Source organism: Megalobrama amblycephala, linkage group LG6 (genome assembly GCF_018812025.1).
Source record: "Megalobrama amblycephala isolate DHTTF-2021 linkage group LG6, ASM1881202v1, whole genome shotgun sequence".
NCBI lineage: Eukaryota > Metazoa > Chordata > Actinopteri > Cypriniformes > Xenocyprididae > Megalobrama > Megalobrama amblycephala.
Window position 1 is genome coordinate 33,129,970 of NC_063049.1, and position 16,861 is coordinate 33,146,830.

Consider the following 16,861-nt stretch of genomic DNA (forward strand, 5'->3'; position numbering starts at 1 on the left):
AGCTGACCTGTCTTTGTCTTCCAGGTGGACTACAGTGAGATGAGGATCAGCCTGAACCAGAAACCCAACAGTAGCCGGGACTTTGGCTTCCAGAACGACTGGGACTCCACTGGGGTCCGTGTCAAATCTGTAGTTCCAGGTAAAAGAAACTGTTCTCTGAAATAAAAGTGATTTTATGTGCTGCCCAGTGAATTAATGAAGCAAAAGGTACAGGCTCTACCTGCAGCTTCAGAGAGCATCTGCTACTCCTAAAAAAATGCACATGTGCTGCTACAGTATATAGGGCAGATATTTTTCTAGGTTGAATCTGATGAGTCTCTTAGTTGCCCAAGATAGCAAAGGAACAAAATGTGCATGAAACAAAATGTATTGTATGAGAGGCTAAAATAAATTATGTTTAGTTCAGACATCATTGTCATTATTTGTATAATTGTTTCAACATTTATTTTGTGTATAATGCATGTTTAATGTGTTTATGTTTGATTGCGTATGTGGGATGTGCGTGTGTGAGAAGGCAGCACAGCGGAGCACGGTCAGGTTAAGGTTGGAGATGAGATCCTTATGGTGAACGGGCACCGGGTGGCAGACATGAGCTATAATGAGTGGAAGAGCAGTATGGAGGAGGCCTTACAGCAAGGAAGTCTGCTTATGGACATCCGCAGACATGGCAAGAATAGTAAGTCCCCACCATCTCATCAAATGCAGCACTGACCACAGTAAGCCTTGGTAAAGCTTTCAAAAGAAATAACATCGCCAGGCTCTTTATAGTAGTCTTTTGTTACATATATAGCAGACTAAGATCCTCTGTTCTTGGTTGACCCTGTGGTTTAAGTCTAAATATCTACTATATATGTAGTAATGTGCACATAGTGTGTATCATCTGTGTTCGTCTCATATATGTTTGTCAGTTGTGTGTTTGACTTTCTTGTTGCTGATTTTCTTTTTCCACTTTTTTCCAATTTAAAGGAAAAGTTCACTCGAAAAATTAAAATACTAAATACTATCAATATTTCAAAACCTGTATGCTGATGTTTTTTGTCTGTGTGATTAAAAAGATAACTGCATATATATATATATATATATATATATATATATATATATATATATATATATATATATATATATATATATATATATATAATATGCTTAAAATAGATATAGTGGACTGTCAAACTCCAAATACCAAGTACCATGAAAATAGTCCATATGACTTGTGTGCACTATATTCCAACTTGCAACTTTTTATTTTATTTTATAAAATAACAGTTTTACATGAATGCCCATTTTGGGGTGAACTATTCCTTTGTCTACCTTTTACTGGTCTGGTGTCTTATGTTGTATTTCCTGGTCTGGTGTCTTATGTTTGTATTTCTATGTGTTTGTAGTATGTTTGCATTTCTCCTTAAACAGTGTGCATTATCTTAGTTTCTAGTATGTGGTTCTTTATATATTCAGTGGTTCATATTTTCAATGTTTACTGACAGGCTTATAGTTTGTGACTGAAGGCAGATCAATGGGCATCTGTAAGCTTTTTGGTAAACCTGGAGCTCATTCTGACTGCATGGCAGGGGAAGGTGGTCTGTCTTTCATCCCCACTATTTAGAAGTATTAACCAGACACATTCAGTTTTTAGTATCTGTCTGTAGTCGTATATCTGTTCTCCATAGTTTGCTAATTCTGTGTTTTTGAAATGCATGGTTTTGTTGACATGCCACAATCAGACTGGGGCAGAGACCTACCTTCCCTTCCATTTAAAAGCCATAAGACCATCAATCTGACCAGTCTGGATCCTCTAGGTCCCTCTGAGCCATATCTCAGCACCAACCTGGATTTCACATCCCAACAAACCAAGGACAACGTTGTGAAAACTGTGAATATCAGCTCACAGCCAGGCAATGTGAGCAAACTTTAATTAATTACCTATATGTGACACTTCATTTTTTAATTGGTATTTGGATGTTTTTTAATGGTTCTTTCATAATACCATACATATGACCTTTTTTACACAGAATCATGGCTCAAATGGGATAAATGGAGGCTTCCGTGAGGATCCAGAGAATGTGAATAATAAAGGTAAATTACCTTTTTCAGCTGATTGCTTCTGTAAAGTTTTTTGTAGTATGCTTGTTTTGTTAAATGCATGTTTTCAGAAAATGTGTGAATCTTGTTCTGAGATTGTTTAATAGCTTGACAAGAATGCTTGTTTTTGATTAACTTAAAACAGTGTGATAAAGAGTAAATTCAAAAATAAGATAAGCTATCCAAACACTATGCACATACTGTTTATATGTATTTTTCTACCAACATTTCTACAAGAAAACAGTGTGAATTAAAAGGGTTAGTTCACCCAAAAATGAAAATTCTGTCATCATTTATTCACCCTCAAATTGTTCCAAACCAGTATATATTTTTTTTGTTCTGCTGTACACAAAGGAAGATATTTGGAAAAATGTTTGTAACCAAGACAACCCTCCACCCCATTTGACTACCATAGTAGGAAAAATTAATACTATTGTAGTAAATGGGGGGTGAGATCTGCTTGATTACAATCATTCTTCCAAATATCTTTCTTTTTTTTTCAGCAGAACAAAATAATGTATACAGGTTTGGTACTTGATGGTGAGTAAATGATGACAGAATTTTCATTTTTGGGTGAACTATCCCTTCAAGAATTGATTGCTAAATCTACTTCCCCAGGGCACCTGGAGCTTTTCCCTTTGTACAAATTCATCTTCTTCTAACATTTTTATCTCCCATGTAGAATCCATTTCTATGAAAAACTTAAAAAGGAGATCAGAGTTTTTTGAACAAGGTAACAGAACAGCATCAGTTCAGTGCTGATGCGATCAGGCTATGTGTTTCGGGGGCTGTGGGTAAACCGCTAAGTCTTCATCCTGCCATCCTCCTCCTCCTCTCTCTAGCAGAAGCCCCTCATAACCTCTGTGCTCTTCCCTCAGGCTCTGCAGGGCTCACAGTCAGTTCTCTGGTCTACCTCTGTGGTAAAGGGGGGTTGAGTGTGCAGTGTCCACTTCCATGTCGAGCGCTGACATGCTGTCTACAGAAGCCGAAGTACTTAGGAAAATTGGCGAGTAAATAGTGCAGAGAAACAGAACAAACTAGTTCTCTCATGTTATTCTAAAGCCGTTATGACTTCCGTTGGAGCACAAAAGGAAACATTTTAAGACTGTTTTCATGCTCTTTTGATTGTACTTGCAATTAATGTGACCTTAAGCTTTAAGGCTTCTAAAAAAGATGCCAAAGCACCATGAAATATCATAAACATGCTCCGTACAGTAGCTAGCGGGGCGAAAGGAACATGATTTCAGGGGGGCCCACAGCAACAACTTGCAAACAACTCTGACCAAAATTTAAGCTGTTAATCACTGATAATCTTCTCTCCAATAGGCTGTGAACCACTGATAGATCAGAGTCAGTAAGTTTAACTGGATCATTTGTAAATCGGCTCATTCATGAATTAAAATTGTATCAAAAAGATTCTACTCAAAATAATTATTTCTTCTTGAATCAGATACTGTATCACTCCACACAAGAAGCCTTAGGGTAGCTGTCAAGATTTTCACTGAATAACTTAAGCTAAAGTACTTTAATTACTGAAATAAAAATAAAGCTAAACAGAAATATAAAAAAAAAAAAAATAAAAAAAAATTAAGAATTAATAATACTTAAACTTAAATTAAAATAAAAAATGAAAATATCAAAATAAAATTTACAAATAAACTAGTAAAAATAATATTAATAAATACTATAATATTACTGTATATAAATAATGCTCACATCTCCAAACCTCATTGACAATTAATGACTTTTGGATGCTTTGTTGCTGTCAGTGTGAGAAAAAAAAACCTTAAGAGTTTGTAAATGTTTTTTTCAAAATATATCTTCATTAGTCATTCTCTGAGGCCTCTAAAAGACAGCATGTCAGGAATATACCAACATACAAAGCACTCTAAATAAAGTAGGAAAGTTCATCTTACTTACAGTACCATATTAATATAATATCAGAGATTTTCCCCACAGGTGTAAATGAAAGAATTCAGGATAAGACAGATAGGAATATGAGGCTACCTTCACACACTCAAGTCATTCTTGCTGTATATCCTTAATTGTAGAAGCAGCTCAGGGAAAGAAATCAGTAATCAGTGTGGAGTGTGTTGGTATTGTGTTGTGAATGTGAATAGTGCATGCTGTGCTGGGCATGGATGTGGGGTTTGTTTTTACTAATAGCCAGTGCTTCTGCATGAGGCATTGCATTTGGGGACTGGCCAAAGGTGTTTATCTGCGGGATGTGTTTTTGCATTATTCATTTGCTTTTTTATTGGAGTATTTGCATGTGTTTGTTTATCCGAGTCTTTGCATGTGGTTCTAATTTAACATTTATTTATGATACTGTTGGGTTATGGGTTTTTTATTTTAATAGATTTTATGTTGTCAGATAGTGGGATGGAATGCTGTGTTCCCTTCATGCTGTGATGAAGGGTTTCATTCGAAATATAGTCTACACTGTTTAAAAAGCATCTAATTGAAGTTGTTTTTACAGGTGGATCCGAAACAGCAATATCGAATGTAAGTTGAGTTTGTTTGCTCACACAGGCATATGATCTGATTAATTAATAATAAGTGAATGATGTTGTTCAGTGCATAATTTCATGGATTGAGTGCAAAAAAAAGACAATGTGATCATGCCAAGATATTGTAAAGGATATCTGGGATACTTTATTGGCTACAATAATTTAAGAGTTTTCTGTGTGTGTAGCTTCCCATGCCCTCCATCACTACATCCACTACACGCTGGTCCTGGGATCCAGAAGAAGAGCGCAGACGTCAGGAGAAGTGGCAGAAAGAGCAGGAGCGTTTGCTGCAGGTGAATATAATATGTGCTCCTCCGTTGGGCTTTGTAGAGTTGTGGCCTGAATATCTGTTATGTTGAGTAAAAGAGAATATTTATAGCATTTGATGAGATATTTTTTCCTAAGGTTGTAGAAACTAGTTCTTGAAGAGGATATGTATTGTGCTGCTAAAAAAAGGCATGCAAACTCAGATTTATTGTTTTGTTTCCTGAATACAGAATGATACAGAACTAAACATGCACCATATAGATATCTTTATTTTATCAAAATTTTACAAAAATACATTCTTATTGTTTGTGTGTGTGTGTGTGTTACATGTCCAGCACATTTTGATTTTGATAAATCTTTGTAATGATTCAAGCTTTTTTATTGCTAAAATTGCTGGGATATTTGTAATTTTGAAACATTTAACATAGCTACGATCAGTGATCTTTTCTTTTTTTCTTTTTGTTGTCACCTTCTCTCCCTCCTTTTTTCTCTTGCTCTTCTTGCTGCAGGAGAAGTACAAAAAAGACCAAGAAAAACTTGATGAGGAATGGAGAAAGGCACAGCAAGATCTTGTGAAGGGGGGCTCCAAAGATTATGAGGCGGTATGTCATGTCATGTCATGTCATGTCATGTCATGTCATGTCATGTCATGTCATGTCATGTTATGTTATGTTATGTTATGTTATGTTATGTTATGTTATGTTATGTTATGTTATGTTATGTTATGTTATGTTATGTTATGTTATGTTATGTTATGTTATGTTATGATGATTTATTTAAACCATTGTTGTATGCAGGTCAATATTTTATGGATGCCTCAACAATAATTAGACCATATTCACGGGAGAAAGTATATTCCCAAAGAAATATAACAGAATTTAGGAAAATAACTGAATTTACTCAAATTACACTTTTCAAAAGTGCATATAAGCCATTTCTCTGGTGATTTCCAAGCAAAACAACTATTATTTTATCTTGTGGAATTTATGTAAATGCCTGTTATTTCAAATAGCTTTTTAAATAGATTTATTTATTTATTTTTTAATTGGTATACATCTTGCAAATTTTGCTAGGGGTATGTAAATGTATGCCATTGTCGCTGTCAAACAATTCTTTGATTGCTGTTGAACAGGAGATGGAGCTGGACAGACACAACCTCTACTCCCCTCTGTCCTCCATCAGACAACCTACTGTTTCTTGGGAAGAGCAAGAGGCTTCCAGACTAGCCCAGCAAGAGGAAGAAAGGAAGAAAAGAGAAGAGGAGAGGTTACGTTTAGAGGACGAGAAAAAAAGAGAGAAAGAGAGGCTGCGGTTAGAGGAAGAGAGAAAAAAGAGAGAGGAACAGAGGCTGCAGTTAGAGGAAGAGAGGAGAAAACAAGAAGAAAAAGAGCGTCTTGAGGAAGAGAGGAAAAGAGAAGAAGAAAAGAGGAAGAAAAGGGAAGAGGAGAGGCAGCGATTAGAGGAAGAGAGAATAAAAAGAGAGGAAGAGAGGCTGTGGTTGGAAGAGAGAAGGAAGAAGGAAGAACAAGAGCGCCTTGAGGAACAGAGGAGGAAGAGAGAAGAGGAAGAGCGCCTCCTTCAGGAAAAAGAGAGGAATAGAAGAGAGGAGGAGAGGAGGCGACTGGAAGAGCAGAAGAGATTTCAGGATCAAGAGTGAGTTTCTGAGTTTCAACAGTCCTTAGCTGGTTTCTTCTACTTTAATTTTATGTCCCATCTTTCATTATCTGTGTCATACTGATATGAATGTATAATTTTCTCAAGCATGCATTAACTTTTTTTTTTAACATGAAGGAATGGCATTGAATAGCATGCTTGACAAATATTTGTCCTGCTTTAAATACCAAAGTAACCTGACTAAACTAACATTGTCTGTGTTAGGGCTGGGTGATATGACACAAAAAATTGCAAAATGTTCTATGCATTGGCAGATATGTTTATATTAGTGAACAGAACTGCTTTGCATTATTTACACATTCAGAGTGATGAAGTAACATGGAATAATATAAAATTACATGGAGGAATGCTACCTAAATTAGTCGAGATGTGTGTGTGACCCTGGACCACAAAACCTGTCACAAGGGTCAATTTTTTGGAAATTGAGATTTATACATCATCTGAAAACTGAATAAATAAGCTTTCTATTGATGTATGGTTTGTTAGGAAATGACAATATTTGGTTACAAATAGATACAACTATTTGAAAATCTGGATTATTAAAAATCAAAATATTGAGAAAATCACCATTAAAGTTGTCCAAAGTCCTTAGCAATGCATATCCGCTCACAAAAAAATATTTTTTTTATATATTTACGGTAGTAAATTTACAAAATATCTTCATGGAACATGATCTTTACTTAATATCTTAATGATTTTTGCCATAAAAGAAAAATCGATCATTTTGACCCATATAATGTATTGTTGGCTACTGCTACAAATATACCCGTGCAACTTATGACTGGTTTTGTGGTCCAGGGTCACATATTTGTACATTTTACAGCAATAATAACTATATTGTAATGTTTGCTGTTACCGTGATTCAAGATACTCATGCCATGATTTAAGATTTTGGTTCTATTTCCCAGCCCTAGTCTGTGTTTAACTCATGCATTAATAATCACACTAATTTGTCTTCTATTAATGTTCAATCATGACTGTGTGAACATCTGCTTGTCTGTGCTGATTCTGCTGTTTGGCCACAGTAAGGTGGACTCCTTTGGCTATACCAATGTTTACCCTGAATTATCCTACTCACACAGGTAAATAGGATTTTTTATTTAACAAAGCTGTAAGTAAATGCAATGCTTTCAGGCTATGCGTCCATTCAGACATTGATAAGATCTTTTATCTGAATATTTATCAGACTGAGTAATCTTATTATCTCTTTCGGTTCGGTTTGCAGGTCCCTTTCCAAATCCACTCCAGAACTTGATGAGGTTGCAAAACCAGATATTAAAGGTCAGTGCAGCTTTTATCTTTTCCTCTAACCCTTTATGTGTGTCTATTGTTGGTTTGACAAATAAGGAGCTGCTGAGACAGCACTGTATATAGGGATTGTGTCAGAATCCTCAAGAAGAGCGTGCCACGTGTTGTGAGGGCTCACACACGCACAGATCACACATGCACGGTATGGCGCTGTAGAGTGTGTGGTTCTCTTCAGGTGTGTACAGCAGACACAGAGGTTTGGCAGGATGGCTGCTGGAGGAGGAACTGAGGCGAAAGAAAAACCCTCAGATCCAGAGAAAGCAGGCAGCGAGTGAGCTAGAGCTTGAGAGGAGGAGCATCCTCAATGCCATGAAATACAGAGACCCAGAGAGAGGTGGGGGCGGCTCGGACCCACGGCAATCAATCAGCTTAACCAATCACCTTGGCCTTATTTTCTGCAAATTTGACAGATCCGTTGTCAGCAAATCAGATGTAATCGAGTCTGTGTCCACGTGATCAGTGTGCATTTGATTAAAAACTGTAATATAAAAACAGTGGAGTCCAACAGCCTGAGACCATAAGTGAAAATGCTTCTATTTTTGAATTGGTCTAATTTAATAACTTTTAATAACTTCAAATGATCTAATATACATTATTACTATCATTTAAAAGTTTGGGGTCAGTAAGATTTTTTTTTAAAGAAATTAATACTTTAATTCTGCAAGAATGCATCAAATGTATTAAAAGTGTCAGTAAAGACTTAAAATATTCTATTTCAAATAAATGCTTTTCTTTTGAACTTTCCATGGAAAAATTTGCCAGTTTCCACATAAAATATTTAAGGGATAGTTCACCCAAAAATGAAAATTTGATGTTTATCTGCTTACCCCCAGGGCATCCAAGATGTAGGTGACTTTGTTTCTTCAGTAGAACACAAATGATGATTTTTAACTCCAACTGTTGCCGTCTGTCAGTCAAATAATGGGAGTGGATGGGAACTTCTACTATAAGAGTAAATAAAACTTGCATAGACAAGTCCAAATTAAACCCTGCGGCTCATGACGACACATTGATGTCCTAAGACACGAAACGATCTGTTTGTGTGAGAAACCGAACAGTATTTATTCGCTTAGTGAGGTCTGATCGCGCTCTGACAATGGCAGTGATGTCTCGTGCATATACTTCAATGAGTGCGAGACATCACTGCCGCTGTCAGAGCGCAATCAGACCTCACTAATGAGTGCTGAACGCAGTTGGACATAGTGGTGTTTTAGAGGTAAAAAATGATATAAATACTGTTCGGTTTATCGCACAAACCGATCGTTTCGTGTCTTAGGACATCAATGTGTCGTCACGATCCGCAGGGTTTAATTTGGACTTGTCTATGCAAGTTTTATTTACTCTTATAGTAGAAGTTCCCATCCACTAGCATTATACGACTGACAGACTGCAACGGTTGGAGTTAAAAATCATCAATTGTGTTCTACTGAAGAAACAAAGTCACCTACATCTTGGATGCGCTGGGGGTAAGCAGATAAACATCAAATTTTCAATTTTGGGTGAACTATCCCTTTAAGGCCCAGTTTCACACACAGGGCTTAGCCTAAGCCAGGATTAAGCCTTAGTTCAATTAGGGCATTTAAGTAGCTTTTATAAACGTTCACTAGAAAAAACATTACTGGTGTGAATCTTGAGACAAAACAATGGCACTGACATATTTTAAGATATGTCAGTGCAAGTTACTTTCAGTTACAACAGCTCAAACATGCATTTTAGTCTGGGACTAGCTTAAGCCTGTGAAACTGGGGGTAAGCAGCATTAACTCTTTCACCATTGATAATAATAAGAAATGTTTCTTGAGCATCAAATCAGCATATTAGAATGATTGTTGAAGGATCATGTGACACTGAAGATCATAGCAATGATGCTGAAAATTCAGCTTTCCCATCACAGGAATAAATTACATTTTAAAACTTTTAAAACATTCATTTTAAAGTGTAATAATATTTAACAATATCACTGTTTTTTACTGTGTTTTGATCAAATAAATGCAGCCTTGGTGAGCATAAGAGACTTCTTTCAAAAACATTTTTACAAAATTTTACCAACCCCAAACTTGGTTGTCCTCATTTTGCTTTAATAACAGCAACACTTAAGCTAGATGAACTTCATGTAAAAAAAATCCTGATGATCATGTTCTTCAGCATGATTTGAGATTATCCAAAGAGCTTCATCTTGAGCTTTAGTGGAAGCAAGAACATCTGACCATCTGTGACTGTTTATTGCCAGGCTTACATTATATTTTGAATCCCAGATTTTCACTGTGGTCTCAAACATTCAGACCCCACTAAATATAATCATATGAAGATTGTCTGAAATCAGTTGCTCTTGATGTGAAATTTACATGATGTTTGTTTATCAACTCTGATTACAACTTGTCGCTTTGTTATTAATGATAATTTTTGTCTGAGCAGCAAGCGGTGGTTTGGGTGAGGTCAGCAGGGACTATAAGAAAGAGCCTCTAACTCAGGCTGAAGTGGAAAGGCAACAGATCCTTCAAGAAATGAAGAAGAAGACTTCCTTGAACACAGACAACAGCTGGATTCGCCAGCAGAGCTCTGCCAGTGTCACCGCCAAAGAACCAGTTGATCTTCCCATGAGGAGGTTAGTATATTTGCCAACGTTGTCTTACATTGTAAATAAACAATGAGGAGAAAATGACTGAGTGCACGTGTAAAGATGCAACTGATGTTACTTGTGAGCTTAAAACATTGACAAATTCACTTCACTCACTTGCAGGGGCGAGTCTCTTGACAACCTCGATATGCCTCGTTCCTCCTGGAGATCATCATGGAGCACATCTAACAGCACTTCGCTCATACCAGACTACAGCCGTCCTCATTCGGCCCTCTCTGGCTCCTCGTCCTACTATAGTGGACGTCCAGGGTCTGCCACTCTGCCGGCATCTCAGTCCATGAGCTCCCTCAAGCAGTCCTGGTCTCCATCCCCAACTACACCAGAGCCAGAGCCTCAAGCTCCACTACGGAATAGGTATTCTTCGCTAAAAGAAATTGTTATTGGTCTCTAAACACTCTAAAACATTGGTTCTCAACTGGTGGGTCGATGACAGCAGAATAATAAAATGCAACTACATGTAATTCTGGATAGTGTGGTAGATTTTTCCCTACGCACCTGACTTAGTTAAACCGGGTGTCCCAGACACCCATAAATCTATGAATTTATACTCTACTAAGCGTACTTCAATACCTGTTTGAGTCGGCCGACGTCTCGGCCTGTTTTGGGGCACTATTACCTGATACTAAGCTCTTTAGTACTCCTCACCTCCACTAAACACTATCACTATAGTATAGAAGTAAGATTTCTAGTGCTTAGTTTGCTGCAGCCTAAAAACCAAAAAGACTCCAGACTATGCCTCAGAATATGCTTTAATCACGGCCGGGAGAGTTCTCATCAATTCCAGAGAATCTCTCTCCGAACAAAAGAATACAACAGGTTTTATAGGATTTCAGGTACACTTCACAGTCAGCATGGCATGATCTATTACTCATTATCATCAGTCTTAATACGATTGGTTTAGATTTAAGAAAAACATCTCAGTTCCTCTGTCCCGCATAAATTTAGATTTAGAACAACTGAATCACAAGATCATCAAAAAAATGTCTCAGGGTTAATAGTTCAGATTACTCAATAGGTTAAAACATTTCCTCAAAGACTATTTTTTACTTCTGTATCCTCAGAAGGATGCTGTCTAGCCAGCACAGCAGAATTTTTCTGAATCACAACACTCAGTCCTAGTGACTATTTCTCTATTTGAAAGTTAGATTATTATTAGGCCTGTAAAAGAAAAGAAATGTTAGCTCATTATTAATTAGTTAAAAAATTCCATCACAATAGCAAAACAGAGGACTTGTCAACTTTTAAAAGGTTGGGGAAAAAAACTTCCATAATTTTTGTTGTTGTCATATGTCATAAGTTTTTAAGTTAAATTAAGACAAGTGGGAAAAAAATCCCAATGCGTTAATACAAAATACACTTATATTCAAGATACTATCTATGACAGCAAGTCTTAATATGTTATGCAGTGTTGCTTAAATACATCAAATAAACTCAAACAAATGTATCTTAAGGATTTTTAAATGTTTTTACTTAAAAACAAGTAGAAGTTCACCTAAAAATGAAAATTCTGTCATCATTTACTTACCCTCATGTCATTCCAAATCTGTATTTCCTTTCTTCTGTGAAAGACAAAAGAAGATATTTTGAAGTAAGTTCCCTTATTTGGTTATTAAAGGGTTAGTTCACCCAAAAATGAAAATTCTGTCATTAATTACTCAACCTCATGTCGTTCCACACCCATAAGACCTTCATTCATCTTTGGAACACAAATTAAGATATTTTTGATGAAATCCCAGAGGTATATGACTCGTCCATAGACAACAAAATAACTTCACTGTGCTTACTGTGGCAATGGCGCAAGGATTATGACAGGGAAGAGAAGATATTGTTGAATAAAGTTGTTATTTTTGTTTTGTTTCTGCACACAAAAAGTATTCTTGTCGCTTCATAACATTAAGTTTGAACCGCTGCAGTCACATCGACTGTTTTAACAATGTCTTTAGTACCTTTCTGGACCTTGAATGTGGTGGTTATATTGCTGTCTATGAATGAGTCATATACCTCTGGGATTTTATCGAAAATATCTTAATTTGTGTTCCGAAGATGAACGAAAGTCTTACAGGTGTGGAACGACATGAGGGTGAGTAATTAATGACAGAATTTTAATTTTGGGTGAACTAACCCTTAACATTATTAAAAATGTGTTCAGCAGAAGAAAGAAATGCATACAGGTTTGGAATGGCATGAGGGTGAGTAAATGATAACAGAATTTTCATTTTGGGTGAACTATCCTTTAAAAGGAAGTCAAAATCATTTGGCCCAGTGCTTGTTCTATGTGATAGGCTAACAAATGAATATGCTAAATGTGCACTCACATTTATAGTTGTTCAGCAACTGTTGTTGTGATTGCACCTTAAATAATTTTTGATGACATTTTGTATGATAAACAATATAGATAATGTGTTGGGCCACCACTTGATGTCCAATCTGGCTAGTCAAGCAAAACCATTTGAGAACCACTGATCTAAACGATTCCATACATCCATTCCCATGTGTCTCCCATATTTTCATTGTCTTCAAAATGTGTTTGGACCCCACATAAGCCATGGGCTGTGTGCAAGTCTGTTGCTTAGCCCTCAGATCATGTTTTGTGTAATCTAGGTCAGTGAGTGGCAGGAAAATCTGTTCGTTCTGTAATACCCCACTGGGCAAAGGAGCAGCCATGATCATCGAGTCCCTGGGGCTCTGTTATCATTTGAATTGTTTCAAGGTGAGCTTTCAGCTACTCAAGGTCAGGTCCAGCCTGGCTTCATCAGTGACTAACCTGACTAATCTGCCCTGCCTGCTTTTACGATTACTGTAATCAGTTGTTCTGTGCACATATAAAAATGTCAACCCAGAGAATCAAAATGCCAATTCTAACCCTCTAGCTGATTCATGGATAACAACACTGACAGCTCTGACCTGTGACTTTTCTTTCTTTCCTAAAAGACTGTCATTTGTTTCTCTCAAATGGAAACAAACCATCAAGAACAAACCGTGTGCATTTTTAAAGGCTGATTTTTAAATCCATTTTTGCCAAGATGCAATAAGAGTGATTTCGTTTCAATAATTGTTGTACTATGAAGTATTTATTGATATATTTATTGATAATTATTGATATATTCTATGAAGTACTATTTAGATTGCATCTGTGCCAAAAATCCCTTGACAAAAACACGTTATTCACTAACTACCCATAGTCTAATTACCAGTTACCCTATATGTGCTGGTTTAGCACTGCACCGTGGCATATTTTAGTAATCATTGTCATTCTTTTTAGCATAAACGTGCCTCTTTATATGCAAATTAGTATACAATGATAGATTGCACCTTGTTCACTAAATTCTAAGTACTATTTGGCTGGTGCAATAAACATTGCACTGTTATAAAGTGGTGTTAAAGGGTTTGTTCACCCAAAAATGAAAATTCTGTCATTAATTACTCACCCTCATGTCTTTCCATACCCATAAGTCCTTCGTTCATCTTCAGAACACAAATTAAGATATTTTTGATGAAATCCGATGGCTCAGTGAGGCCTGCATTGCCAGCAAGATAATTTACACTTTCAGATGCCCAGAAAGGTACTAAAGACATATTTAAAACAGTTCATGTGACTACAGTGGTTCAACCTCAGTGTTATGAAGCAACAAGAATACTTTATGTGTGCCAAAAAAACAAAATAACAACTTTATTCAACAATATCTAGTGATGGCCAATTTCAAAACACTGCTTCATAAAGCTTCGAAGCTTTACAAATCGTTTGTTTCGAATCACTGGTTTGAATAATATGTTACGTCATAAGTGTTTCGAAACGTTTCGAAATTTCAATGGTTCGCGTGACTCTGAACCACTGATTCAAAACAAAACATTAGTAAAGCTTCAAAGCTTCATGAAGCAGTGTTTTGAAATCGCCCATCACTAGATATTGTTGAATAAAGTCTTTATTTTGTTTTTTTGCTGCACAAAAAGTATTCTCGTCACTCATTAACATTAAGGTTGAACCACTGTAGTCACATGAACTGTTTTCAATACGTCTTTAGTAGCTTTCTTGGCATTGAAAGTGTTAATTACCTTGCTGGCTATGGAGGCCTCACTGAGCCATCGGATTTTATCAAAAATATCTTAATTTGTGTTCCGAAGATGAACGAAGGTCTTACGGGTGTGGAACGACATGAGGGTGAGTAATTAATTACAGAATTTTCATTTTTGGGTGAACAAACCCTTTAACACAACTTTATAATAGTGCAATGTTTATTGCACCAGTCAAATAGTACTTTGAATTTAGTGAACTTAGTGAATTTAGTGAATTCGTTTTTTGAGTGAACTAGCCCTTTAAAAAGGCATGTTTGTGTATCTGTACAATTTGCAAGGGTAATTCATATGATGATCAAATGATTATGAATACTGTTATGATGGGACATATGTCCAAAAATGTTGCGTAATCAAGCACACTTTCTGCATTTTAACGTGCTATTTAAGTTTCACAGTGGGGGAGTTCCAGTTAAAGGGGCTCTATGTAATAATGACACCCAGTGTTCAAAATAGGTACTGCAGTCCAAATTCAAAATATTTTTTCCCCTGCCCCCTCGTTCAAAGACGCGGGTTGCCAGCAACAATAGGGAGCGCAATTGACAATGAAAGCTGAGGAGACTTAAACACTGTAAGCTGATGAGTTGATTTATCTGTTTTAATATGCTGTTGTTCATAGAGATATTTAGATGGATTCAGAGGCTTTTTAGGTCAGGTAGAATCTGCGATTCTCTGACCAAGTTTGTTTGCTGGTTTCCATGGTTGCAATACGCACTGTTTTCCGCCAACTGGCAACCTGTGATGTCGAAATACTATTGGATAAACAGGCAGCACACGGTTTCGCACAGATCAAAACAAAGACAGACATTCCGACACGGAACATACATTTCAAAGCAGAATATCTGGCTGTAGCATTGTCTTTCAGAGAAAGAAGTAGGTGAACTTAGCATGTTTCCTAAATATCTGCAAACATATCGGGGTATTTTTATGCTTTATTAAAGTAACATTCTTACATAGAGCCCCTTTAAGAACCCCAGATTGCAGTAATCTGCTGCATCTTCCATAATTTAGCACTCAGAAATGACCTGCAAGATGTTAAATTGCACTGCAAATTCTATAGTAGGTGCTAAAACAGCACAGACAAGCGTGTAAATAAAAGCTATTAGTGTGCATAATTCATTCTTCTTTAATTCCCTTCTGAATTTATTCCACTGTCTCTACCCTCAGCGGAGCCTAATGATTTCATTTGTGTTTCTGCTCATCCTTTCATTCACACTGCATTGTCCTCTTTCTAAGCTTGTGGGGTTATTTCTGGTTCTTTGGGCTGGTGTTACTACTTCAATTTCATATGCTTTTATGCTGCAGCCATTGACCTCAAGCTAGGATTCTCTCTCACTTATAGATGGAGGTGAGTGTATGATATGGCATTAAATGGAGGATTCTGTCTGTCTAACAATGTGTTCTTTCATCTTGTGTTTACAGTGCTCTGACTGCAGGTCTGATTTGGGAGGCTCACAAGCAGGAGCAGAAGTCAGAATACGAAACCAACAGCTTTATTGTAACTCCTGCTATATGCGACTCAAAAGTAGGCCAGACATCTCTGCAATATGTGCAATATAGCTCACCGAGTGATTTCTGATCTTCTTTATGAGTGTATTTTTCTCTTTCCAGCTGGGCAGCCCACATCCATGTGATCTCGCTGTACTGCAGCAGATTGAGGAGGAACCAATCACAGACAAGGAAGTGTAAACATTACGAGTGTGTTGATGTGATGAACATTGAGTGATTCAGCCAGCATTGATTATTCAATGAGCTTCTATTCTTCTTCCTTTTTTACTTATGAGAGGGTGAGATTCCTAAGGTTATGTTTATTTGAAAGTATTAGTAATTGTTTGTACAAAAGGGATGTGCATGTACCTGAATATGAACTATGCATTTGAAAAGATAAATCATACACTGTCTTTTTCATCATAACTGATTGAAAGATTCTGATGATTTCTGGCTGGTTAACTGATATTCGTATGGTCCTAAAAGTGTTTATAGTAATTAATAGAAATATGCTATTTTATTGTTATTGCTTATCTAACTTTCACCTGCAGTATGTGCTATATAAGGGTTTGCTGACTAAAATATCCTGTTAATATTCCACTTCATCTGTGTGCCTTTTTGTGTTCTGATGGGGAATGATAATTAAGGTTAAATGCATTAAGAATTTATTTAAAATGGCATGGTTAGTAAGCAGCACTCATGAGTTATATAATGTTAGCATCTATTTTATGCATCTGAGCAATTTCTCTGCAGGGGGGGAAATGGATCTAGAACAAAAGCAGCGTACTCCGTAATAATTGTAAATAAAATTGCCAAACTATGTCTTA

At 36.6% G+C, this 16,861-nt stretch overlaps 1 protein-coding gene across 1 annotated transcript in view; it reads left to right on the plus strand.

The window, feature by feature from the left end:
• lmo7a (LIM domain 7a) overlaps positions 1-16,861 on the plus strand; it is a 60,742-nt gene extending 43,881 nt beyond the window's left edge. The window contains 18 exon segments of the mRNA XM_048194153.1: positions 25-139; positions 515-676; positions 1,722-1,897; positions 2,010-2,073; positions 2,762-2,812; positions 2,958-2,999; positions 4,559-4,584; positions 4,775-4,882; positions 5,366-5,458; positions 5,989-6,509; positions 7,556-7,612; positions 7,756-7,811; positions 8,014-8,172; positions 10,253-10,442; positions 10,578-10,829; positions 13,077-13,185; positions 15,969-16,071; positions 16,158-16,861. Of these exon segments, the coding sequence (XP_048050110.1) occupies positions 25-139; positions 515-676; positions 1,722-1,897; positions 2,010-2,073; positions 2,762-2,812; positions 2,958-2,999; positions 4,559-4,584; positions 4,775-4,882; positions 5,366-5,458; positions 5,989-6,509; positions 7,556-7,612; positions 7,756-7,811; positions 8,014-8,172; positions 10,253-10,442; positions 10,578-10,829; positions 13,077-13,185; positions 15,969-16,071; positions 16,158-16,180 (2,307 nt within the window). The 3' untranslated portion in view covers positions 16,181-16,861.